General features: G+C 47.3%; 1 protein-coding gene across 2 annotated transcripts in view; it reads left to right on the top strand.

Moving 5' to 3' along the window:
- LOC138274931 (uncharacterized) overlaps window positions 1-26,631 on the top strand; it is a 779,592-nt gene that overhangs the window by 35,295 nt on the left and 717,666 nt on the right. For both annotated transcript variants that reach the window (XM_069219061.1, XM_069219055.1), the window contains exon 2: window positions 2,307-2,420. In XM_069219061.1, the coding sequence (XP_069075162.1) occupies window positions 2,307-2,420 (114 nt within the window). The remainder of the gene's footprint in view (window positions 1-2,306; window positions 2,421-26,631) is intronic.

Here is a 26,631-nt window from a genome sequence, read left to right as displayed (position 1 = left end):
TCCGTTCTTGTCATTGCGCTAATCAGGTAACAATATTGTTGCAGCTTATACTCCAGTCAGAGAATTCTTTGTCTTCTCCTGGGAAAGTCAGTCTCACACACATTACATTAAACAGTGTTGCACTAGAAAGTACATCATCTCCTAGCAAGCATTTCTCATGAGAAAGACTTTTAGCTATGAGCATTAGGTCAGCACAGTGGAAAATCACAGTTTAATTGTCTAAGCATGCATTTTATAAGTCGATTAAGAAATACAGGTTGACATGGGGCCATGCAACTACGCCAGGACCTAGCTAAGTTAAGGCCTACGATTAACAAAGTTAATACATAATACATAACCCTTACTATGACATATTACTACATTAATCAAACAAAAGCTCAACCTTTCATATTAATAAGCCATTAGTAAGTACACTTTGTGAACATTGGTGGCCACTGTGGTAGTCGCACCTTCAAATGCGTGTATAGTTTTTTCCTACGTTATTATATTTTCTATGTAAATTCAACACTCATAATACATGAATATTCATTAATAATTTCATTAACAACTCCGCATTACCACCATTAACCATGTCTCAGACCTGCCATTGCAAGGCCTGTGTGTGCAGTTTCACTGCCACTTCGACTTGGCATTTAAAAGTACTTGCCAAGCCTTAAGCTCCCCTTTTTCTACATATAAGTTGCCCCAAATGTAGGCCCTAGGTAACCCATAGGGCAGGGTGCTATGTAGTTAAAAGGCAGGACATGTACATATGTGTTTTATATGTCCTAGTAGTGAACAATTCCTAAATTCGTTTTCCACTTCTGTGAGGCCTGCTCCCTTCATTGACTAGCATTGGGACTGCCTTCATATACTTTTTGAGTGGTAGATTCTGATCTGAAAGAGGTAACCAGGTCATATTTAGTTTAGCCCGAATGGTAGTAGAAAATCCTGCTTACTGGTGAGGTTGGATTTAATATTACTATTTTAGAAATGCCACTTCCTGAAAGTGAGCATTTCTCTGCACCAAAAACCATTTGTGCCTTACAGTCACATCTGCATTCATCTGCATAATAAATGGGTCTTCCTGGGCTGAAACGGTGGAGGGCTTGACACTTACATTTCAAAGGCCACTGGCCTGCCCTCACTCAATGGACTGATAGCCCCCCTCTGGGACCCTGGCAGACAAGACTGGCCAAAAGGGAACTTGTGCACTTCAAAACCACTCCTCGAAGTCTCCTCCACTTCAAAGGCATTTTTGGGTATATAAACCAGGTCTCTGACCCCTCAAACTCTGACACTTCTAGACCTATACCTTCAGCCTGTCAGATGAGCTGCCTAGCTGCCCAAAGGACTCATCTGGACTGCTTTGCTAAGAACAAGTGCTGCCCTGCTGCCCTGTTAGCCTCTGCCTTTGCTGGAAGGACTCTGCCTTCCCCGAAAACTGCTCTCCAAGGGCTTGGATTGAGCTTGCCTTCTGTTTCTAAAGTCTCAGGTCCAACAAAGATGTCCTCTCTTCAAGAAATTCCTTGTGCATCAAAAATCGACGCAACGCCTGCCAAAATCGATGCGAAGCCTGCATTGCGACTGAAAAATCGATGCATAGCCAAACGGAACGACGCAGGCCAACTTTCCGACTGCCTTGCACCAAAAACGTTCGACACGCCTACCAGATCAACGCAGCACCCGTGCCTGCTTCCAGCATGTCAAGGATTTTGACGCATCGTCACTGGGCGGCAAAATATCCCAACATTGCAGTGAGGAACCAAGAGTGAGTGCCGAAAAACAATGCGAACCCCTTGCAGCATGGAAAGAAATGATACATCATCTGTGCCGCGAAGGAAAATCCAACGCAACACTTTATTTCTCCACGGATCTCCTCCTCTGCGGTCTCTGTCTTTCGTTATTTTTTACGCATACCAGATACTCTGTGTAACAAAGATACAACTGTTTATTTCTAAGAATTAAGACTCTTTTACACCTTTAAACAGTGATATTTCAACTTGTGCTTATAGGATCTTTATCGTTTTGACCTTACTTTATTCAGATAAATATTATCTATTTTTTCTAAACCTGTGTGGTGTATTTTTGTGGTGTTTTCACTGTGTTACTGTATGATTTATTGCACAAGTACTTTACACATTGCCTTCTAAGTTAAGCCTGACTGCTCAGTGCCAAGCTACCAGAGGGTGGGCACAGGATAATGTGTATTGTGTGTGACTTACCTTGACTAGGATAGTGGTCCCTATTTGGGCAAGGCTCTATACCTCTGCCAACTAGAGACCCCATTTCTAACAGATATATTTCTCTTTGTTGTCTTTTTATAGCATATTCCTTGAAGTGCTTCTCTTGCTCTGATTCAAAATCTTCAGACTGCACAAACGTCATCAAATGTGAAGCTGACGAGGTGTTCTGCATGACCAACTATACTGCCCGTAGAAGTAAGGACGAGTTTAGATCATTGCTCAATCTGAGCCTTTTATGACATACTTTTCCTGAACTTTCCCTTGATAACTGACCATGAATCTGTGTTTTAATGTAGTGGAAATAAAATGCTTGCCCTTAATGTCCTCAGTCCTTGTGAAGGCCTGGTCACCAAAGATCTAGGAATGCCCCCTATATGTGCAGCACAGCTACTGCAGCACAGATTAGTGTTGTTTGTGTGTGGGGGGGTGAGTAAATTAATATTTGAATCAGGTTCTCCAATTCTCCATTTCCCTTTAGCAGAGACCCAAAATCCTTAAAAGTGATTTATTTGTGTGTCAAGTGGCAGCTGCGGTTTTAAGAATGCACAGGCCATCTATGTCTAAACCTGTGACTGCAGCTCTTCCTAGTTTTTTAGAGCCAATGCTCAAGCTACAGCTGCATGTGGCGCTGAAATTTGGGGCGCGGCCAATGTTACTACCATGACATTCAGTTCAAACCACATTGTTAAATCTCCCCCAAAGTGCACCTACTACTTCCCTATTTGTTGACGTTGGGCTAAAGAGGATAGATCATTTGGCTGTTCTCCGTCCCCTCATCTACTGGGTGAATGTGGTCCACCCCAGTAACGCGCTGATTTTAGAAATGATCTGCTAGAGTGTTGAACCTGGGCAAAAGTGTTTCCACAATTTGTTTACACCACATGAGATGGTAGCTAACCTTGCTAGGCCTATAAGAAGAATGGGAAATCAATGTATCCATTGTAGACCCATGAGTGCCCAACTCAAGTTTATCTACTAGAATGTTGTACTGGAAAATGTGTATCAGACTGTTAAGGTTGACTCACTCACAGCAAAGTTTTTTGGTCTTAAACCAGCCCCAGCTTTTCAAATGTACAATGAGGACATTTTCCCATTATTGAAGACGTTTGTGAATTCATTTGAGGTTTGATAGTTTGTGTACAAATGTTTTAGTTACAAAGTGGATCGATTCCGCCATTTCCAGACCATGCCATTGTGCACCGAAAACTTTACAGCATCTTGTTTTATTTGACCCGTTTCACTACATAACAAAGACAAAATGGATCCGACCGCTGTGTCTCAATTTGGGTCCAAAAGGCCCTGAAAGGTTTATAAACAGATCCTAGTAAAATTAAGGCCCATATTTATACTTTTTTTGCGCCGCATTTACGTCATTTTTTTTACGCAAAAGCGGTGCAAAATTGCAAAATACAATTGAATTTTGTACGTTTGCACAGTTTTTGCGTCAAAAAGTGGCACAAATGCAGCACTAAAAAAGTATAAATATGGGCCTTAGTGTTCCTGGACTGAGCAAATCTTTGCATTCTGTTTGTTCCATGAAAATCGTGAGCTCCACTTGCACTTGTGATATGCTTCAGATTTAAATCATAACAGAGATTTTAGTGTTGTATATTATATATGATCTTATATAATTTCATGATTTGGGACTTTCTATGTGCATGTGTCTAGGGGGTCATACTCCCAAATAAACAAGATTGTTGTTGGATGTATAATTTATTATTCTTAAGGTCATTTAGTGATATAAACATTGGCTTCTGTGGTGTGTTTCCAAGCTTAAAATTGCACAATGTTTTTATAGAGTTGATAAATTGACTACAATTGATTTATGTAAAGGGAGAGTTGGTTATTTACAGTGCTATGAAGTACTAAGAACTGCAGTGGAAAGCACTATATAAAACATAACACTGTTTAATGTTGGCAAAGCAAGCACAATAAAAGGCACTTAAGTGGGTAATATGTCAATCTGATTGCAGGTAGAATAGAGGATCAGCATTATGAATTGTTTGCATTAATCATCTAACCTAGAGATAAACACCGTCTGCTACTGCTGCATACTTGCTTCACAAGTTGAATTGAGTTTAGCTTATTCCCCTATGTATCCCTGTTCGCAAACAGCCAGCAGAAATTAAACAAGCATTTGCAATGCAATGGGTCTCGCGCCTGCTCGAGTTAGAACTATTAGCATTGTAAACTCCTAGCCAGAATTTTCTTGCCACATACATTGAAAATGAAAAGTAAAACAGTTTCACATAACTAACCGGACTTTTCTTGCCACATAAACTGAAAAGTAATAGTTTCACATAAGCGAGCCATCAGCAAAGCACACACACAAAGGGAAATAAAAGTTCACTTGCAGTGAAACCTATCGGCAAAAGTGCAATTATCCATGTAACCATCAAAAGTGCAATTATCTATGTAACAGGATAAATGTTATGCAAAGTGCTTGACTACTGCCCAACGAGATCGTGCTGCAAAATAAAGAGAAAAAGTAGTCCAGAAACTGGGCAGAAAACATCGAGCCTCGTATGTTTTCAGTAGTTGGTTGGTGCGATCGAGGAGGGCTAAACACCAGAAAAGGCATGACGTATGCATGCCTTTTACTAATTAAAGCAAGCGGATTTTAAAAGACAAGCCCACGAACCAATGAAAGTGGCTAACGTGACATGTGCGTGATTAGAAGCCCAAAGAGATATTACAACACGGGACGCAGCGCTTTGGGCTCTCCCCGAAAAAACACAAATGGGGCATCAAAAACCTTTATGTGTTTCAATCCATTGCATTTAGAGCTCTTGATTGAGCGAGCAGTTTGCTTTTAGGAATGGTAAACAAAACATAATTGCAGGGAAAGTCACAGCTGTCTTATACATCAGTTCGCCCTCCCAAGCTGTTTTTTGAGCTCAACTCACTAGAAGACCAAAACCTCAGCACAAGTGTCTATGCATGTATCCAAAACTAAAGAGGAAATTTACTTTTTAACAAGTTACCGAATCGCAGGTTGGGCTTTGTACATCCCAAAAAGCATTTTTCTAGTCGCAAAGGGGCCGATTCTGTGAATTAGTGACTAGAAAAATGCTTTGTACATTTATGTTTGACTAAATAGCATATCAGAGCATAGCCAAATTATGTGGCAAAGACGTGCAATTTATGCAGAATACTACTTGCAAATACAAAATTGTCAGGTAATCCTGTGTAATTGTTACAAAATTCAAAGGGTAACAGAACTAAAATTATCAGCCTTTTCAATCAACCAGGGTTTTCCTCATGTAAGCTCATCAATGCTACTGGACAAAAAACCAGGCTCTAAAGACATATCTAAACATTTTTGTTTTACAAATCACCCAAAACTTGCTGAGCAGATTTCGCTGTCACATGGACGAAATACATTAAATGCTGTCTACTGCTACAAGCTTGGTGTAAATTCATCCGGTGCTGTGTTTTGCATGTTTTGGAGTAGAAAAAATATATAGGAATTCAATTGGAAATGCAATATCTGGGCATATTTCAGTGCATTTCACTCTATGACCAGTCTGTAAAATGTGTTTCGTGATTGTTGTTAGATGCAAATTATGCAGGATTGATTATTTTATGAATCAAACGGAGAATCACATTATGCTGCATATCAATACCTATGTCCAGCTACATAATGGTAAGATTGAACATAGGCATGTTTGGTATCAAACATGTTGGAATCATACCCCAATACTTTTGCAAACATTGGTTGCATGATCCCATGCATGATCCTTAGAGGCCTCCCAGTATTGCCTTCTGAGGTTTTCCAGGCAGCCCAAGCTGCTGCCACCTCACAGACAGGTTTCTGCCCTCCTGTTGCTTGAGCAGCTCAAGCCCAGGAAGGCAGAACAAAGGATTTTCTTTGGGACAGGGGTGTTACACCCTCTCCCTTTGGAAATAGGTTTTACAGGCTTGGGAGGGATAGTCTCCCCAAGCCACTGGTAATGCTTTGAAGGGCACATTTGGTGCCCTCCTTGCATAAACCAGTCTACACCGGTTCAGGGACCCCCAGTCTGGCACGAAACTGGACAAAGGAAAGGGGAGTGACCACTTCCCTGTCCATCAGCCCCCCAGGGGTGGTGTTCAGAGCTCCCTGGGTTTTGCCATCTTGGATTCAAGGTTGGCAGGTGTAGGAAAGTACCATCTTGCCTGGCATGTTACCCCCCATATTTCACTGTATATATGTTGTTTTAGTTGTATGTGTCACTGGGACCCTGCCAGCCAGGGCCCCAGTGCTCATAAGTGTGCCCTGTATGTGTTCCCTGTGTGATGACTAACTGTCTCACTGAGGCTCTGCTAATCAGAACCTCAGTGGTTATGCTCTCTCTGTGCTTTCCAAATTGTCACTAACAGGCTAGTGACCAATTTCACCAATTCACATTGGCATACTGGAACACCCTTATAATTCCCTAGTATATGGTACTGAGGTACCCAGGGTATTGGGATTCCAGGAGATCCCTATGGGCTGCAGCATTTCTTTTGCCACCCATAGGGAGCTCTGACAATTCTTACACAGGCCTGCCACTGCAGCCTGAGTGAAATAACGTCCACGTTATTTCACAGCCATTTACCACTGCACTTAAGTAACTTATAAGTCACCTATATGTCTAACCTTTACCTGGTAAAGGTTGGGTGCTAAGTTACTTAGTGTGTGGGCACCCTGGCACTAGCCAAGGTGCCCCTACATCGTTCAGGGCAAATTCCCCGGACTTTGTGAGTGCGGGGACACCATTACACGCGTGCACTATACATAGGTCACTACCTATGTATAGCGTCACAATGGTAACTCTGAACATGGCCAAGTAACATGTCTAAGATCATGGAATTGTCACCCCAATGCCATTCTGGCATTTGGGAGACAATTCCATGATCCCCCGAGTCTCTAGCACAGACCCGGGTACTGCCAAACTACCTTTCCCGGGGTTTCACTGCAGCTGCTGCTGCTGCCAACCCCTCAGACAGGTTTCTGCCCTCCTGGGGTCCAGCCAGGCTTGGCCCAGGAAGGCAGAACAAAGGACTTCCTCAGAGAGAGGGTGTTACACCCTCTCCCTTTGGAAAAAGGTGTCAGGGCTAGGGAGGAGTAGCCTCCCCCAGCCTCTGGAAATGCTTTGATGGGCACAGATGGTGCCCATCTCTGCATAAGCCAGTCTACACCGGTTCAGGGATCACCCAGCCCTGCTCTGGCGCGAAACTGGACAAAGGAAAGGGGAGTGACCACTCCCCTGACCTGCACCTCCCAGGGGAGGTGCCCAGAGCTCCTCCAGTGTGCTCCAGACCTCTGCCGTCTTGGAAACAGAGGTGCTGCTGGCACACTGGACTGCTCTGAGTGGCCAGTGCCAGCAGGTGACGTCAGAGAGCCCTTCTGATAGGCTCTTACCTGTGTTGCTAGCCTATCTTCCTTCCTAGGTAGCCAAACCTCCTTTTCTGGCTATTTAGGGTCTCTGCTTTGGGGAATTCTTTAGATAACGAATGTAAGAGCTCATCAGAGTTCCTCTGCATCTCTCTCTTCACCTTCTGCCAAGGAATCGACCGCTGACTGCTCAGGAAGCCTCCAAAACCGCACCAAAGTAGCAAAGACGAATACTGCAACCTTGTATCGCTGATCCTGCCGCCTTCTCGACTGTTTTCCTGGTGGTGCATGCTGTGGGGGTAGTCTGCCTCCTCTCTGCACTAGAAGCTCCGAAGAAATCTCCCGTGGGATGACGGAATCCTCCCCCTGCAACCGCAGGCACCAAAAGAACTGCATCACCGGTCCTCTGGGTCCCCTCTCAGCACGACGGGTGTGGTCCCTGGAACTCAGCAACTCTGTCCAAGTGACTCCCACAGTCCAGTGACTCTTCAGTCCAAGTTTGGTGGAGGTAAGTCCTTGCCTACCCACGCTAGACTGCATTGCTGGGTGCCGCGTGATTTGCAGCTGCTCCGGCTCCTGTGCACTCTTCCATGATTTCCTTTGTGCACAGCCAAGCCTGGGTCCCCGACACTCTAACCTGCAGTGCACAACCTCCTGAGTTGTCCTCCAGCGTTGTGGGATCTCCTTTTGTGACTTCGGGTGAGCTCCGGTTCACTCCTCTTCGTAGTGCCTGTTTTGGCACTTCTGCGGGTGCTGCCTGCTTCTGTGAGGGCTCCCTATCTTGCTGGGCGCCCCCTCTGTCTCCTCACGCAATTGGCGACATCCTGGTCCCTCCTGGGCCACAGCAGCATTCAAAAACCCTAACCGTGACTCTTGCAGCTAGCAAGGCTTGTTTGCGGTCTTTCTGTGTGGGAACACCTCTGCAAGCTTCTTCACGACGTGGGACATCCATCCTCCCAAAGGGGAAGTTCCTAGTCCTCTTCGTTCTTGCAGAACCCACAGCTTCTACCACCTGGTGGCAGCTTCTTTGCATCCTCAGCTGGCATTTCCTGGGCATCTGCCAAATCTTAACTTTGTCGCGACTGTTGGACTTGGTCCCCTTGTTCCACAGGTACTCTCGTCCGGAAATCCACCTTAGTTGCATTGCTGGTGTTGGTCTTCCTTGCAGAATTCCCCTATCACGACTTCTGTGCTCTCTGGGGAATATAGCTGCACTTTACACCTACTTTTCAGGGTCTTGGGGTGGGCTGTTTTTCTAACCCTCACTGTTTTCTTACAGTCCCAGCGACCCTCTACAAGCTCACATAGGTTTGGGGTCCATTCGTGGTTCGCATTCCACTTTTGGAGTATATGGTTTGTGTTGCCCCTATACCTATGTGCTCTCATTGCAATCTATTGTGACTGTACATTGCTTGCATTACTTCCTTTTTGCTATTACTGCATATTTTTGGTATTGTGTATATATATCTTGTGTATATTTGCTATCCTCATACTGAGGGTACTCACTGAGAAACTTTTGGCATATTGTCATAAAAATAAAGTACCTTTATTTTTAGTATATCTGTGTATTGTGTGTTCTTATGATATTGTGCATATGACACCAGTGGTATAGCAGGAGCTTTGCATGTCTCCTAGTTCAGCCTAAGCTGCTTTGCATAGCTACCTTCTATCAGCCTAAGCTGCTAGAAACACCTCTTCTCCACTAATAAGGGATAACTGGTCCTGGTACAGAGTGTAAGTACCCCTTGGTACCCACTACAAGCCAGGCCAGCCTCCTACATTGGTTGTGCAGTGGTGGGATAAGTACTTGTAACTACTTACCACTTTGTCATTTTGTACTTTTCATAAGAGAAAAATATACAAAACAAGTTCAGTGTATGTACACCTAACCAAAATGTTTTGCTTTTCTTCTCTTACTCTATTACTAAGTGCAGAAAAGTACCTCTAAAACTTTCAAAAAGTTTCTTAAAAGTTGAAAAAGTTTTTTTTTCTGTTTCCTTAAAAAGTTCTGAAACTTTTTCCTTCTTTTTCTCTCCCTTAAACCTTTTTCTATCATATCTGGTACAGGTCCTACTCTTGATCTGATCAGCTCTGCTTATGACCACCTTAGCTGGAAAGGTGTAAGGGGTCTCTGCATTGATAGAGGTTTAGGAATTGTTGATTAACATGCTCATTGAGAATGATATGGCCTTAGCTGGCACATCTGTTGAGAAGTTAGGAGATAGTTCACACACTGATTCTGGGGCAGCCCCAGCAAGAATGTTAGATGGTATTCTTTCCAACTTGCCCCTTAGCAGACCACCTAGCATAACTGTTACTAATGTGAGTTCTCATCACAGTAGGAATGTCATTCCTGCAGGTCAAGTTGTTAGAGTGCCAACTGTTAGGGACATTTCTCCCTCTGTTCATTCACACCATTCTATGCCCAACCCACCCACCCTGATGACAAAATGTTAGAAAGGGAGCTCAATAGATTGAGAGTGGAAGAGACGAGGCTGAAGCTTAAACAGCAACAGCTGGCTCTAAACAGGGAAACTTTAGACTTAGAAAAAGAAAGACAGAGGTTGGGGTTAGGACCCCATGGTGGCAGCAGCAGTATTACAGATAGTAATCCTGTAAAAGAGCATGATTCTAGGAATCTTCATGAGATAGTTCCCCCTTACAAGGAGGAGGATGACATTAACAAGTGGTTTGCTGCACTTGAGAGGGCCTGTGTTGTACAGGGGGTCCCTCAAAGGCAGTGGGCTGCTATCCTATGGCTATCTTTCAGTGGAAAGGGTAGGGATAGGCTCCTTACTGTGAAGGAAAGAGATGCCAATAATTTTACAGTTTTAAAGAATGCACTCTTGGATGGATTTGGCTTAACCACTGAACAATACAGGATTAAGTTCAAAGAAATCAGAAAAGAGTCTTCACAAGACTGGGTAGACTTTGTTGACCATTCAGTGAAGGCCTTGGAGGAGTGGTTACATGGCAGTACATTTTCTGACTATGAAAGCCTGTATAATCTGATCCTGAGAGAGGAAATTCTGAATAACTGTGTGTCTGATTTGTTACACCAATATCTAGTGGACTCAGATCTGACCTCTCCCCAAGAATTGGGAAAGAAGGCAGACAAATGGGTCAGAACAAGAGTGAACAGAAAAGTTCAAACAGGGGGTGACAAGGATGGCAAGAAGAAGGATGGTAAGTCTTCAGACAAGGGTGGGGACAAATCTAAAAATTAGTCTTTGTCAGGCCCACAAAAACACTCTGGTGAGGGTGGTGGGTCCAAATCCTCTTCTAATCAAGTAAAGAAACCATGGTGCTATTTATTTAAAGTAAAAGGCCATTGGACAACTGATGCCAGTTGTCCAAAGAAAAGCACCAAGCCTCCCATTACCACAACCCCTACTGCTACAACTAGTGCCCCCAGTAATAGCAGTGGTGGTGGGAGCAAACCTACTAGTAGCCAATCCAAGGGAGTAGCTGGGCTCACTTTTGGTAATTTAGTTGGAGTTGGTCTTGTTAGGGAGACAACAGAGGCTGTGTTAGTCTCTGAGGGGGCCATTGATTTGGCCACCTTGGTTGCTTGTCCCCTTAGTATGGATAAGTACAAGCAACTTCCCCTAATAAATGGTGTTGAGGTTCAGGCCTACAGGGACACAGGGGCCAGTGTTACCATGGTAATAGAGAAACTGGTACACCCTGAACGACATCTACTTGGTCACCAGTACCAAGTGACTGATGCTCATAACAACACTCTTAGCCACCCCATGGCTGTTGTGAATCTCAACTGGGGGGGGTTACTGGTCCAAAGAAAGTTGTGGTTGCCTCTGATTTACCTGTAGACTGTCTACTAGGGAACGATTTAGAGACATCAGCTTGGGCAGAAGTGGAGTTGGAGGCTCATGCAGCACTGCTGGGCATTCCTGGGCATATTTTTGCTTTGGCCAGGGCTCAGTCCAAAAAGCAAAAAGGACAGGGTGACTTGGATCCTGGAACAATGGACCAAGTGCTCCCTAAAGCTAGGGTTAGTAAAGGTAAATCACTACCTACTATCCCTCCCTCTACAGATGATTCTACTTCTGAGGAAGAAGAATTCTCCCCCCTGTGCAGAACCTTCACCAGAGGAGCTGGAAGCAGACACTGCTGAGCTTTTGGGTGGAGGGGGGCCTGCCAGGGAGGAGCTGAGTGTGGCACAGCAGACCTGTCCCACACTAGAAGGTCTAAGACAGCAAGCTGTCAAACAGCAACATGGGGATGTCAGTGACTCCAACAGAGTTTACTGGGAGGACAACCTCTTGTATACAGAGGAAAGGGACCCAAAACCTGGAGCTGCCAGGAGATTGGTTATTCCCCTGCAATACAGAGAGTTCCTCCTAACTCTAGCCCACAACATTCCCTTGGCTGGACATTTGGGGCAGATGAAAACATGGGATAGGCTTGTCCCCCTGTTTCATTGGCCTAGAATGTCAGAGGACACAAAATAATTTTGTAAGTCCTGTGTCACCTGTCAAGCCAGTGGCAAGACCGGTGGCACCCCAAAGGCACCCCTTATTCCACTGCCTGTGGTTGGGGTTCCCTTTGAAAGGGTAGGGGTTGACATAGTTGGCCCCCTTGACCCTCCTACTGCTTCAGGCAATAGGTTTATCTTGGTGGTAGTGGGCCATGCCACAAGATATCCTGAAGCAATTCCTCTAAGGACCACTACAGCTCCTGCAGTGGCAAAAGCCCTCCTGGGAATCTTTTCCAGGGTGGGTTTCCCAAAAGAGGTGGTATCAGACAGAGGTAGCAACTTTATGTCTGCATACTAGAAGGCCATGTGGAAAGAATGTGGTGTAACATACAAATTCACCACACCTTATCTTCCACAAACAAATGGACTGGTTGAGAGGTTTAACAAAACTCTCAAAAGAATGATAATGGGACTCCATGAAAAACTCAGGAGGAGATGGGATGTCCTGTTACCTTATCTCCTTTTTGCTTACAGGGAGGTACCCCAGAAAGGAGTGGGCTTCAGCCCCTTTGAACTCCTATTTGGGCACCCTGTAAGAGGTCCTCTAACACTTGTAAAGGAGGGTTGGGAACAACCTTTAAAAGCTCCTAAGCAAGACATAGTGGACTATGTACTTGGCCTAAGATCCAGAATGGCTGAGTATATGAAAAAGGCCAGCAAAAACCTTCAGGCCAGCCAAGAGCTCCAAAAGCAATGGCATGACCAGAAGGCTGTTCTGATTCAGTACCAACCAGGGCAGAAAGTGTGGGTCTTGGAGCCGGTGGCCCCAAGAGCACTCCAAGACAAATGGAGTGGTCCCCACATTATTGTTGAAAAGAAAGGAGAAGTCACCTACTTGATTGACTTAGGCACTGCCAGGAGTCCCCTTAGGGTGCTCCATGTCAATCGCCTGAAACCCTACTATGACAGGGCTGATCTCACCCTGCTCATGGCAACAGATGAAGGACAGGAAGAAGAGAGTGACCCTCTCCCTGATCTCTTCTCTTCCACAGAACAAGATGCTCTAGTGGAAGGTGTAGTTTTGGCAGATTGTCTTACTGCTGAGCAGAAAGACCACTGCATAAATCTCCTGGGTCAGTTTTCTGAACTCTTCTCTACTGTGCCAGGCACCACTTCTTGGTGTGAGCACACTATAGATACTGGAGACAGCATGCCTGTCAAAAGTAAGATCTATAGGCAGCTTGACCATGTCAGAGACTGCATAAAACAAGAAGTTCAGAAAATGCTTGAACTGGGAGTGGTTGAGCACTCTGAAAGTCCATGGGCCTCTCCTGTGGTACTTGTACCAAAACCTCATTCCAAAGATGGGAAAAGGGAAATGAGATTTTGTGTGGATTACAGAGGTCTCAACCAGGTAACTAAAACTGATGCTCAACCTATACCCAGGGCAGATGAGCTAATAGATACACTGGCATCTGCCAAGTATCTAAGCACCTTTGATTTGACTGCAGGGTATTAGCAGATCAAATTATCAGAGGATACTAAAGCAAAAACTGTATTTTCGACTATTGGAGGGCACTACCAATTCACAGTAATGCCCTTTGGTTTGAAAAATGCACCTGCCACTTTTCAGAGGTTGGTGAATACAGTCCTGCAAGGGATGGAGGCTTTTAGTGCAGCATATCTAGATGATATAGCTGGCTTTAGCTCCACCTGGGATGATCACCTGGTCCACCTATGGAAAGTTTGGGAGGCCCTGCAAAAGGCAGGCCTTACTATCAAGGCTTCAAAGTGCCAGATAGGGTGGGGGAAAGTGGTTTATCTGGGACACCTTGTAGGTGGGGAACAGATTGCACCACTTCAGTGGAAAATCCAAACTATCATAGATTGGGTTCCCCCTACAACTCAGACCCAGGTGAGGACCTTCTTAGGCCTCACTGGGTATTACAGGAGGTTCATAAAGAACTATGGCCCTCATTCTGACCTTGGCGGTCTTTTCGCAAGACCGCCGAGTTACCGCCGCGGTAAAGACCGCCGACCGCGGCGGTATGCCGCTGCGCGTATTCCGACCGCTGGGAGCGTTCCGCCGGAATACCGCCAGCAGCCACACTGGCGGTCGGCGGGAAAGTGGAGACTGGTCAACCTCCACCGCCACGCCAGCAGAACACCGCCCCCAGAATTACGACCCACATTTTTGTGTGGCGGTCTTCTGTTGGCGGTCTTCTGTTGGCGGTCACGTCCCTATGGCTCCCGTCGCCTCCCGGAGGACCAACGCACAAGGTAAGTTGATCGTCCGTGAGGGGAGGGGGTGGGGGGGTGTTGTGTGATGTGTGCGTGCATGGGGGTGTGCGTGTGAGTGTGTAGAGGGGGTGTGTGAGTGCGTGCATGCGGGCGGGGAGTGCTGCTGTGCCTATGGGCAATGTGTGTAGTTCGGCGGGTGCGCATGTCGGCATGTATGTGTGCGGGTATGTGTCCCCGTTGTGTATGTGTGTGTGTGTAGGGGGTGTGTATATGTGCATGTTGGGGGTGTGTGCATGTCGGGGTGCGTGTATGTGCATGTCGGGGTGGGGTGGGGAGGGGGTTCGTACCACCTCTGGGGGGTGGCAGGGGGGTGGAGGGTGTGGGGGGAGGACTCGGGGGGCAGTGGGGGGTGGGGGAGACCCCTATCAGTGCCAGGGAAGGAATTCCCTGGCCCCGATAGTGCCTACCGCCATGGTTCGCATGGCGGTTCCCGAACGCCAGAAACCGCGGCGGTAAGCAGGGTCATGATACCGTTGGCGGTCTTGGGTCGACCGCCGGACCGGAGTGCGCAGACTCCAGCCCCTCGGTCATGACCGCCGTGGCTGTCGGAGTGGGGAAGTGGCGGTCGGTCGCGGCGGTGACCGCCGCGGTCAGAATGCCATTTTTAATACCGCCGGTCTGTTCGCGGTCCGACCGCCGCCTCTCCGCCGACCGCCAAGGTCAGAATGAGGGCCTATGGCTCCATAGCAGTCCCTCTTAATGACCTCACTTCTAAGAAAATGCCTAAAAAGGTATTGTGGACAGCTAGCTGTCAGAAAGCTTTTGAGGAGCTGAAACAGGCCATGTGCTCTGCACCTGTCCTAAAAAGCCCATGTTACTCCAAAAAATTCATTGTTCAAACTGATGCATCTGAATTAGGGGTAGGGGCAGTCTTATCACAACTCAATTCTGAGGGCCAGGATCAACCTGTTGCTTTTATCAGCAGGAGGTTGACCCCTAGAGAAAAGCGTTGGTCTGCCATAGAGAGGGAGGCCTTTGCTGTGGTCTGGGCACTGAAGAAGTTGAGGCCATACCTGTTTGGCACTCACTTCATTGTTCAGACAGACCACAAACCTCTACTTTGGCTTAAACAAATCAAAGGTGAAAACCCTAAATTGTTGAGGTGGTCCATATCTCTACAGGGAATGGACTATACAGTGGAACATAGACCTGGGAGTACCCACTCCAATGTAGATGGACTCTCCAGATATTTCCACTTAGACAATGAAGACTCATCAGGTCATGGCTAGTCTTATTGTACTTTGTTTGGGGGGGTGGGTTGTGTAGGAAAGTACCATCTTGCCTGGCATGTTACCCCCATATTTCACTGTATATATGTTGTTTTAGTTGTATGTGTCACTGGGACCCTGCCAGCCAGGGCCCCAGTGCTCATAAGTGTGCACTGTATGTGTTCCCTGTGTGATGACTAACTGTCTCACTGAGGCTCTGCTAATCAGAACCTCAGTGGTTATGCTCTCTCTTTGCTTTCCAAATTGTCACTAACAGGCTAGTGACCAATTTCACCAATTCACATTGGCATACTGGAACACCCTTATAATTCCCTAGTATATAGTACTGAGGTACCCAGGGTATTGGGGTTCCAGGAGATCCCTATGGGCTGCAGCATTTCTTTTGCCACCCATAGGGAGCTCTGACAATTCTTACACAGGCCTGCCACTGCAGCCTGAGTGAAATAACGTCCACGTTATTTCACAGCCATTTACCACTGCACTTAAGTAACTTATAAGTCACCTATATGTCTAACCTTTACCTGGTAAAGGTTGGGTGCTAAGTTACTTAGTGTGTGGGCACCCTGGCACTAGCCAAGGTGCCCCCACATCGTTCAGGGCAAATTCCCCAGACTTTGTGAGTGCGGGGACACCATTACACGTGTGCACTATACATAGGTCACTACCTATGTATAGCGCCACATTGGTAACTCCGAACATGGCCATGTAACATGTCAAAGATCATGGAATTGTCACCCCAATGCCATTCTGGCATTTGGGAGACAATTCCATGATCCCCCGAGTCTCTAGCACAAACCCGGGTACTGCCAAACTACCTTTCCCGGGGTTTCACTGGAGCTGCTGCTGCTGCCAACCCCTCAGACAGGTTTCTGCCCTCCTGGGGTCCAGCCAGGCTTGGCCCAGGAAGGCAGAACAAAGGACTTCCTCAGAGAGAGGATGTTACACCCTCTCCCTTTGGAAAAAGGTGTCAGGGCTGGGGAGGAGTAGCCTCCCCAGCCTCTGGAAATGCTTTGATGGGCACAGATGGTGCCCATCTCTGCATAAGCCAGTCTACACCGGTTCAGGGATCCCCCAGCCCTGCTCTGGCACGAAACTGAACAAAGGAAAGGGGAGTGACCACTCCCCTGACCTGCACCTCCCAGGGGAGGTGCCCAGAGCTCCTCCAGTGTGCTCCAGACCTCTGCCATCTTGGAAACAGAGGTGCTGCTGGCACACTGGACTGCTCTGAGTGGCCAGTGCCAGCAGGTGACGTCAGAGACCCCTTCTGATAGGTTCTTACCTGTGTTGCTAGCCTATCCTTCTTTCTAGGTAGCCAAACCTCCTTTTCTGGCTATTTAGGGTCTCTGCTTTGGGGAATTCTTTAGATAACGAATGCAACAGCTCATCAGAGTTCCTCTGCATCTCTTTCTTCACCTTCTGCCAAGGAATCGACCGCTGACTACTCCGAAAGCCTGAAAAACTGCAACAAAGTAGCAAAGACGAATACTGCAACCTTGTATCGCTGATCCTGCCGCCTTCTCGACTGTTTTCATGGTGGTGCATGCTGTGGGGGTAGTCTGCCTCCTCTCTGCACTAGAAGCTCAGAAGAAATCTCCAGTGGGACGACGGAATCCTCCCCCTGAAGAACTGCATCACCGGTCCTCTGGGTCCCCTCTCAGCACGACGAGCGTGGTCCCTGGAACTCAGCAACTCTGTCCAAGTGACTCCCACAGTCAAGAGACTCTTCAGTCCAAGTTTGGTGGAGGTAAGTCCTTGCCTCCCCACGCTAGACTGCATTGCTTGGTACCGCGTGATTTGCAGCTGCTCCGGGTCCTGTGCACTCTTCCAGGATTTCCTTTGTGCACAGCCAAGCCTGGGTCCCCGACACTCTAACATGCAGTGCACAACCTCCTGAGATGTCCTACGGCGTCGTGGGATCTCCTTTTGTGACTTCGGGTGAGCTCTGGTTCACTCCTTTTTGTAGTGCCTGTTTCAGCACATCTGTAGGTGCTGCCTGCTTCTGTGAGGGCTCCCTATCTTGCTGGGCGCCCCCTCTGTCTCCTCACGCAATTGGCGACATCCTGGTCCCTCCTGGGCCACAGCAGCATCCATAAACCCTAACCGCGACCCTTGCAGCTAGCAAGGCTTGTTTGCGGTCTTTCTGCGTGGGAACACCTCTGTAAGCTTCTTCACGACGTGGGACATCCATCCTCCAAAGGGGAAGTTCCTAGTCCTCTTTGTTCTTGCAGAACCCACAGCTTCTACCATCCGGTGGCAGCTTCTTTGCATCCTCAGCTGGCATTTCCTGGGCATCTGCCCAATCTCGACTTTGTTGCGACTCTTGTACTTGGTCCCCTTGTTCCACTGGTACTCTCGTCCAGAAATCCACCTTTGTTGCATTGCTGGTGTTGGTCTTCCTTGCAGAATTCTCCAATCACGACTTATGTGCCCTCTGGGGAATATAGCTGCACTTTACACCTACTTTTCAGGGTCTTGGGGTGGGCTATTTTTCTAACCCTCACTGTTTTCTTACAGTCCCAACGACCCTCTACAAGCTCACATAGGTTTGGGGTCCATTCGTGGTTCGCATTCCACTTTTGGAGTATATGGTTTGTGTTGCCCCATACCTATGTGCTCTCATTGCAATCTATTGTGACTGTACATTGCTTGCATTACTTCCTTTTTGCTATTACTGCATATTTTTGGTATTGTGTATATATATCTTGTGTATATTTGCTATCCCCATACTGAGGGTACTCACTGAGATACTTTTGGCATATTGTCATAAAAATAAAGTACCTTTATTATTAGTATATCTGTGTATTGTGTTTTCTTATAATATTGTGAATATGACACCACTGGTATAGTAGGAGCTTTGCATGTCTCCTAGTTCAGCCTAAGCTGCTCTCCATAGCTACCTTCTATCAGCCTAAGCTGCTAGAAACACCTCTTCTCCACTGATAAGGGATAACTGGTCCTGGTACAGAGTGTAAGTACCCCTTGGTACCCACTACAAGCCAGGCCAGCCTCCTACAGCAGGGAACTCTGGGAGCATCTGAGTGGCCATTGCAAGCAGGTGACGTCAGAGCCTCCTTCTGATAGGTGGTCTCCCAGCTAGGTGACCAATCCCCCTTTCAAGGCTATTTAGGGTCTCTCTCGGGTGGTTTGTCCGATTCGGCTTGCAAGACTCCAGCAGGATTCCACTGCAACCTCCACTTCGACTTCTGACCGAAGAAACTGCATCTGGACGCTCCAGGGCCCAACAAGCTGCAACAAAGAAACAAGTGTCTGCCTGCAACATTGTATCCAAGGCTCCTTCCAGCAGTTTCAACATTTCCCCAGTCGTACATCCTCTGAGGACAGCCCGTCTTCAGGCTGCTCAAGAAAAAAGAAGGAATCTCCCTTGGGGTGAAGGAGTCACAACTACAACGACGAATGGCTGCGTGGATCCCCTCTCCTGCTGAGCTGTGTGGATTCTGCAACATGGATGGTAGACTGAAGTGGTCTTGGTGGTCACCTCTTCCAGCTGTCCAACTTGGGTGGAGGTAAGCCCTTGCCTTCCCACACAGGACAGTGCCCCCATGTACCTCACCATTTGCAGCTGCCAAGGCTTGTTGGCATCCTCTCCAAGGGGTCTTCAGACATCTTGAAGCTCCAGCCCCCAGCACTCCGTCCTGTGAAGCACCGCTCCCTGAGTCCTTCTCCTTTGGCGTGGGTCCCCTTTTTGTTGTGCTGCATGGGCTCCTTCTTTGACTTCTATCTCCTCTTCCTGTGGGACTCCTATGGGTGCTGTCTGTGCTTCCATGGGCTCTCTGTGTCGCCGATGGCCTCCTCTAAGTCCTCTTCCTGAGTAGAGTCCACCTGGTCCTTCCTGGTCCCCGGCACCACCACTTACCACCAACTGCGAGTTTTGTGTGTGCCAAAGCTTGTTGATGGAATCCAAAGATGCAAACCTGACTGCAATCCGCCTTCCTGCGTTGGACACCACCTGCATCCAGCATGAACTTGACTTTGTCTTCTGGGGTGCAGTGCTGACTCTCCTCCATCACCGTCGACTCATCTCTTGCACCTTCAGTCTGGGGTAGGGGCTCTGCTGTGCTTCTTGGTCTTGATCCACTTCTTCAACAGGTCCTCTTGTCCAGGAATCCACTGTCGGTGTGTTGCTGTCTCTTCTGAGTTTTGCATTATTCTTCTTTCCTTCTATGTGGGTGTTCTGGGGAATTTAGAATGATTTACTCCTGCTTTCCTGGTCGTTGGGGGGTGTTTTGGTACTTACCTTTGGGCTTTCCTATTACACCCAGGTACCCTCTAGACACTCCACTTACCTAGGTGGGGGACCGACTCTTGCATTCCATTTTTTTAGTATATGGTTTGTGCTCCCCCTAGGGCCATTTTTATCTATTGTGATTTCACTATATTGCACTGTTTCCTCACTGTTTTTATTTCTATTTCTGCATACTAGTGTATATAATTTGTGTCTTAATTACCTCCTAGGAGAGTATAGCCTCTATGGTATTTTTGGTATTTGTGTTGCCAAAATAAAGTACCTCTATTTTTGTAACACTGAGCGTTCTCTTTTATCTGTGTGAGTACTGTGTGACTACAGTGGTATTGCATGAGCTTTGTATGTCTCCTAGATAAGCCTTGGCTGCTAATTCACAGCTACCAAAAGAGAGCCTGCCTTCTAGGCACTGCCTGCACTACACTAATAAGGGATACCTGGACCTGGTATAAGGTGTAAGTACCATAGGCACCCACCACACACCAGGCCAGCTTCCTACGAGCAGTATGCAGCTGAAATGGTGTGGGATACAACCAAAAGTGTGCAAATTGGGCCTGAGCGCAGTAGACCACCATGTCAGGGGCGTACAATCCAACTTAATGGAAGTGTAAGGTCATTGTTTGCAACACAACCCTTTGCTCTCCACACCAAAGACTCCACGTTAGAGCATAATCACTTTAAAAAGGGTTCTCTTAAAGGGATGGGGATGTTGATGAACAAATTTAATACTTGGGAAGGATAATCTTCTTGGCAATGGCGATTCTCCCCATCAAAGACAGCGGTAGCCTGGAACATATTGGCACACACATTTCTATACAGGTCATAGCCTCATTAGTGTCTCTGCCAAATGCCCAGATAGAAAACTAGTTCTGTAATTCACCGAAGTGAGTAATTGAGCCCCAGCTGGTCCGTGGGGTCAACTCGGTTGAGGGGAAACAGGATGGATTTAGACCAGTTGATGTAGATCCTAGAATATCCGCCAACGCAGATTATCTCTTGCATTGAAGGGGTTAGATCGATCTGGGGGTCGCAAACATACAATGTAACAGCCGAGCTGTTGGGGCTCCATTGTTATTGCCAAAAAGATCGGTGATGTGGGGCAACTCTGTCAGGAGCAATCCGAAACAACTGTAGAAGGCCTTTCCCCATCCAGCGCATCATGAAACTGAGTTCCATGTCTACAGAGAGCAAAGTACTTACAAATCACTTCAAGGCGTAATCTCATCTTGCATGGGCTTCGCCCCTTTCTGCTGGCTACATATGAGACCAGTACAGCAAGAGCTAAACCTGGATTGCCAGTAACTGAAATGTACAGGAGACATGATTGTAACAGTTTCCTATCACTGCAAACATGCCCTTATAATGTGGGGATTCCAGAAACACCTCAATGCTAGACTGCCCTTCCAGTCTGTCCAGGAGACATGACAACAGACGTCTCTATGGATGTGGGGCACACACATGGAGGAGCTGTTAATGAGTGACCTGTGGTGGGAGGACTGAAAATTGCTGCGTGCCAGTGTCATAGAGCAAAGAGCATTTAGTTTGGGCCTGCAGAAGAGATTGCACACCCTTTCTGAGAAGCAACAACAGCTGTGAGATTTAGAGATAGCAAGCAAGGTGGATGTTGCTGTGGAACTTTAGAAGGAGCAAAAAAGGAACACATCTACACCTTCCTCTTATAAAGGCAGAAATTCTGCCCATGTTGCACAAAATGAATGTAGGAGGCTGGCCTGACTTATCGTGGGTACCTGATGGTACTTACACCTTGTGCCAGGTCCAGTTATCCCTTACTAGTAGATAAGTAGTGTTCTAGCAGCTTAGGCTGATAGAGGTAGCTATAGCAGAGCAGCTTAGGCTGAACTAGGAGACATGCAAAGCTACTACTACACCACCTATATCATATAGCACTGTATCTCAAGAATTACAATACTCAGAGTTACTAAAAATAAAGGTACTTTATTTTAGTGACCATGTGCCAAAAATATCTCAGAGGATATACTCCCTTAGGAGGTAAGTAAAACACATAAAATATATACACAAACCAAAATCAGGTAAGTAAACAGTTAGAAAAGTAGTGCAAACACTGTAGAATACAATAGATGCAATAGGCCTAGGGGCAACACAAACCATATACTAAGAAAGTGTAATGCGAACCACTTAGGGACCCCAGACCTAGTGTAGTGTGTAGAGGGTCGCTGAGAGTGTAAGAAAACACTAAGGGTGTCCAAGATACCCCAACCCAAGACCCTGAAAAGTAAGAGTAAAGTTACCCTACTTCCCCAGAAACACACTAAAGTCATGATAGGAGATTCTGAAAAGACCACAACAGACTGCAAAGCACTGAAGATGGATTCCTGGACCCGAGGACCTGTAAAGGAAGGGGACCAAGTCCAAGAGTCACAAAACTGTCCGGGGGGGCAGGAGCCCACTAAACCCCGGATGAAGGTGCAAAATGGCTGCCTCTGGGTGGAAGAAGCTGAAGATTCTGCAACAACGGAACATGCCATGAACTTCTCCTTTGCACAGAAGATGGCCCATGGCGTGCTGGAGGACGCAGAGTTGTTTCCACACAGAAACACCGCAAACAAGCCTTGCTAGCTGCAAAGGTTACACTTAAAGAAAAATTGTGCTGCCCGGGCCCAGGAAGGACCAGGAGGTCGCCACTTGGACTAGGAGACAGAGGGGGGGGGGCAGCAACACAAAGAGTCCATGCAGAAGCAAGCAGCACCTGCAGAAGTACTTGAACATGGGTTCAACAAAACTGAGCAGGGCAGTCATCTCAACACTACAAAGGATGGTCCCACGAAGCCGGAGATCAACTCAGCGAGTTGAGCAATGCAGGACGGAGTGCTGGGGACCAGGGCTGTGCTGGGCACAAAGGAATCCTTGCAAGAGTGCACAGAAGCCCTAGCAGCTGCAGTTCACGCAGTACACAGGATTACTGTCTGGCGTGGGAAGGTAAGGACTTACCTCCACCAAATTTGGACAGATGGACCACTGGACTGTCGGGGTCACTTGGATTCAGCTTCTGTGTTCCATAGACCACGCTCGCCACAATGAGAGGGGACCCAGAAGTTTGGTGCCTGCGTTAGCAGGGGGAAGATTCCATCGACCCACAGGAGAGTTCTTCTTGGCTTCCAGTGCAGGGTGAAGGCAGACAGCCCCCAACAGCATGCACCACCAGGAAACAGTCGAGAAAGCCGTCAGGATTAGGTGTACAATGTTGCTGGTAGTCTTCTTGCTACTTTGTTGCAGTTTTGCAGGCGTCCTGGAGCAGTGAGCGGTCGATCCTCGGCAGAAGTCGAAGAGGGAGATGCAGAGGAACTCTGGTGAGCTCTTGCATTCGTTATATGAAGAGAAGCCCACAGGAGAGACCCTAAATAGCCGTCAGAGGAGAATTGGCCACCTAGTCAGAGGGGTCCCTGACATCACCTGCTGGCTCTGGCCACTCAGAGGCCTCCATTGTGCCCTCACACCTCTGCATTCAAGAAGGCAGAGGTCTGGGGCACACTGGAGGAGCTCTGGGCACCACCCCTGGGGTGGTGATGGACAGGGGAGTGGTCACTCCCCTTTCCTTTCTCCAGTTTCGCGCCAGCGCAGGGGCTGGGGGATCCCTAAACCGCGGTAGACTGGTTTATGCAAGGAGGGCACCATCTCTGCCCTTCAAAGCATTTCCAAAGGCTGGGGAGGCTACTCCTCCCCAGCCCTTAACACATATTTCCAAAGGGAGAGGGTGTAACACCCTCTCTCAGAGGAAATTCTTTGTTCTGCCTTCCTGGGACTGAGCTGCCCAGATCCCAGGAGGGCAGAAGCCTGTCTGTGGGTTGGCAGCAGCAGTAGCTGCAGTGAAAACCCCAGAGAGCTGGTTTGGCAGTACCTGGGGTCCATGCTGGAGCACCAGGGATGCATGGGATTGGCACCCCAATACCAGATTTGGCATGGGGGGACAATTCCATGATCTTAGACATGTTACATGGCCATATTCGGAGTTACCATTGTGAAGCTACATATAGGTATTGACCTATATGTAGTGCATGCGTGTAATGGTGTCCCCGCACAAAGTCCGGGAAATTGCCCTGAACTATGTGGGGGCACCTTGGCTAGTGCCAGGGTGACCTCACACTTAGTAACTTTGCACCTAACCTTCACTAAGTGAGGGTTAGCCATATAGGTGACTTATAAGTTACTTAAGTGCAGAGTAAAATGGCGTGGACGTTATTTCCCCCAGGCTGCAGTGGCAGTCCTGTGTAAGAATTGTCTGAGCTCCCTATGGGTGGCAAAAGAAATTCTGCAGCCCATTGGGATCTCCTGGAACCCCAATACCCTGGGTAGCTAGGTTCCATATACTAGGAAATTATAAGGGTGTTCCAGTGTGCCAATTAGAATTGGTGAAAATGGTCACTAGCCTGCAGTGACAATTTTAAAGGCAGAGAGAGCATAAGCACTGAGGTTCTGATTAGCAGAGCCTCAGTGACACAGTTAGTCACCACACAGGGAACACACATTCAGGACACAACTATGAGCACTGGGGTCCTGGCTAGCAGGATCCCAGTGAGACAGGCAAAAACAAACTGACACACAAGTAAAAATGGGGGTAACATGCCAGGCAAGATGGTACTTTCCTACAATGATCCCGTAAATTCTAAAGTCCCAAAACAACATACATTTCTATTTGAGGTTCCTCATGACGAGGAAGTCAGGAAACTTAAGAAATAATTTTATTTGGGCTGTGGGGTCCAATTGGATTTCTCAGAAAACAGTAATTGTGCATGGTAGCCATATGAGATATACACCAGCTGATTCAGGAACAAGACAATGAGGTTGCTGGCTCTCCAAGATGTGTACTGTCATAGCCTGATACATCCCAAGCACTTAAAGGACCTACTCTCTCAAGTATACAGTTGCCACTATGAATTCTGTGTCCTTTCCTTTGATCTATAATATGTGCCCTGTATTTTTATTAAGTGTTTAGCATCACTTGTAGCAAAACTCAAAGATGGGGCAACTATGTATCTTCATATCTGGACAACTGGCTTATCAAAGGCAGCAAAATCCTCCATGACGCCAACAACTAGCCCTCAATTCTTAGGGGTCATCGTGGATGTAGTAGTGGGCAAACATAGCAGAATGTGCCACCTGCCGACAAATGATTAGAAGCATTTTCAACAGCATTTTAAACAACTCTACACTGCGAGGGTCCCTAGGTATATGTCTGTTCTTGGGACAGTATCTCCTTGCATTCCTGTAGTGCTGACCCGCAGTATGTAGGAGCCTGGCCTGGTGTGTAGTGGGTACCTAGGGTACTTACATTTTATACCAGGTCCAATTATCCCTTATTAGTGGAGTGTAGGCAGTGTCTTGAGGCCAGGCTCTCTAAAGGTTGCTATGGATGAGCAGCCAAGGCTTATCTAGGAGACATGCAAAGCTCATGCGTTACTACTGTAATCACACAGTACTCACACTAATGAAGGAAAATACTCAGTGTTACAAAACTAAAGGTACTTTATTTTGGTGACACAAACACCAAAAACACCATAGAAACTATACTCCCTTAGGAGGTAAGTAATATACACTAGCATGCAGAAATAGGCATACAAACAGTTAGAAAACAGTGCAATTAGTGAAAATCACATTAGTTAGAACTGGGCCTGGTGCAGCACAAACCATATACTAAGAAAGTAGAATGCGAAAGTTGGTCTCCCACCTAGGCATGTATAGTGTGTAGAGTGGAGCTGGGAGTACTAGAAAACCCCAATGTAAAGTACTAGAACCCACCCCAGTGACAAAGAAAGCAGGGGTAAATCACAGTAACTTTCCTAGAACACACACAGAAACGTGAAGAAGAATTATGCAAAACCCAAAAGAGACTGCAAGACAGCAAATGTAGATTCCTGGACAAGAAGGCCTGTGGAAGAAGGGGACCAAGTCCAAGAAGCACAGAAGCGTCCAGGAAGAGCAGGAGTCCCTGCTAACCCGGATGAAGGTGCAAAAGGAGAACCACCCGTGAAGATGAACGGTCAGCACTGCACCCAAGAAGACAAAGTCAGGTTCCTGGAGGGTTCAAGTGATGTCCCACGCCGGATGGAGGACTGAAGTTGGGTTTGCTTCGTCAGAGTCTGCCACCAAGCCTTGGCACACGCAAAGCTTGCAGTTAGCGGAAAATGGCACTGCCCGGGACCAGAAAGGATCAGGTGGACTCTACACAGGAGGGGGAGCCAGAGGGGCACCTCAGCAACTCAGAGAACCCACAGAAGACCAGTCAGGGCACACAGGAGTCCCACAGCACGGGGACAAGAAAGTTGCAAAAGAGACCCATGCAGCACTACGACAAAGGCTCCCACGCTGCTGGGAAACCTCCAAGAAGCTGTGCGTCGCAGGATAGAATGCTTGGGACCGGAGCTAAAAGATGCACAATGGACTTGGAGGAAGGATGCCAACAAGCCTTGGCAGCTGCAAAACACACAGTGCACAGAGGTACTGCCTTGCGTGGAGAGACAAGCTCTTACCTCCACCAAAGTTAGACAGTTGGAAGAGAGGACCGTCAAGACCACTTCAGTCCACCAACCGTAATGCAGGATCCATGCAGCTCAGCAGGAGAGGGGATCCACTCAGCCAGTCGTCGCAGTTGGTGCCTGCAAAAGCAGGGGAGTGAATCCTTCACCCCAAGGGAGATTCCTTTGCCCTTCTGATGCAGGCTAAAGACGGGCTGTCTTCAGAGGATGCACGACTGGGAAACAGTTGCAGTTGCGGGCACGATCCGGACATACAATGTTGCAGAAGGCGTCCTGCTTCTTTGTTGCAGCTTGTAGAGTTCCTGG

Source organism: Pleurodeles waltl, chromosome 2_2 (assembly GCF_031143425.1).
Source record: "Pleurodeles waltl isolate 20211129_DDA chromosome 2_2, aPleWal1.hap1.20221129, whole genome shotgun sequence".
Taxonomy (NCBI): Eukaryota; Metazoa; Chordata; class Amphibia; order Caudata; family Salamandridae; genus Pleurodeles; species Pleurodeles waltl.
Note: the sequence above shows the minus strand (reverse complement) of the source record. Positions and strands in the feature narration are given on the sequence as shown.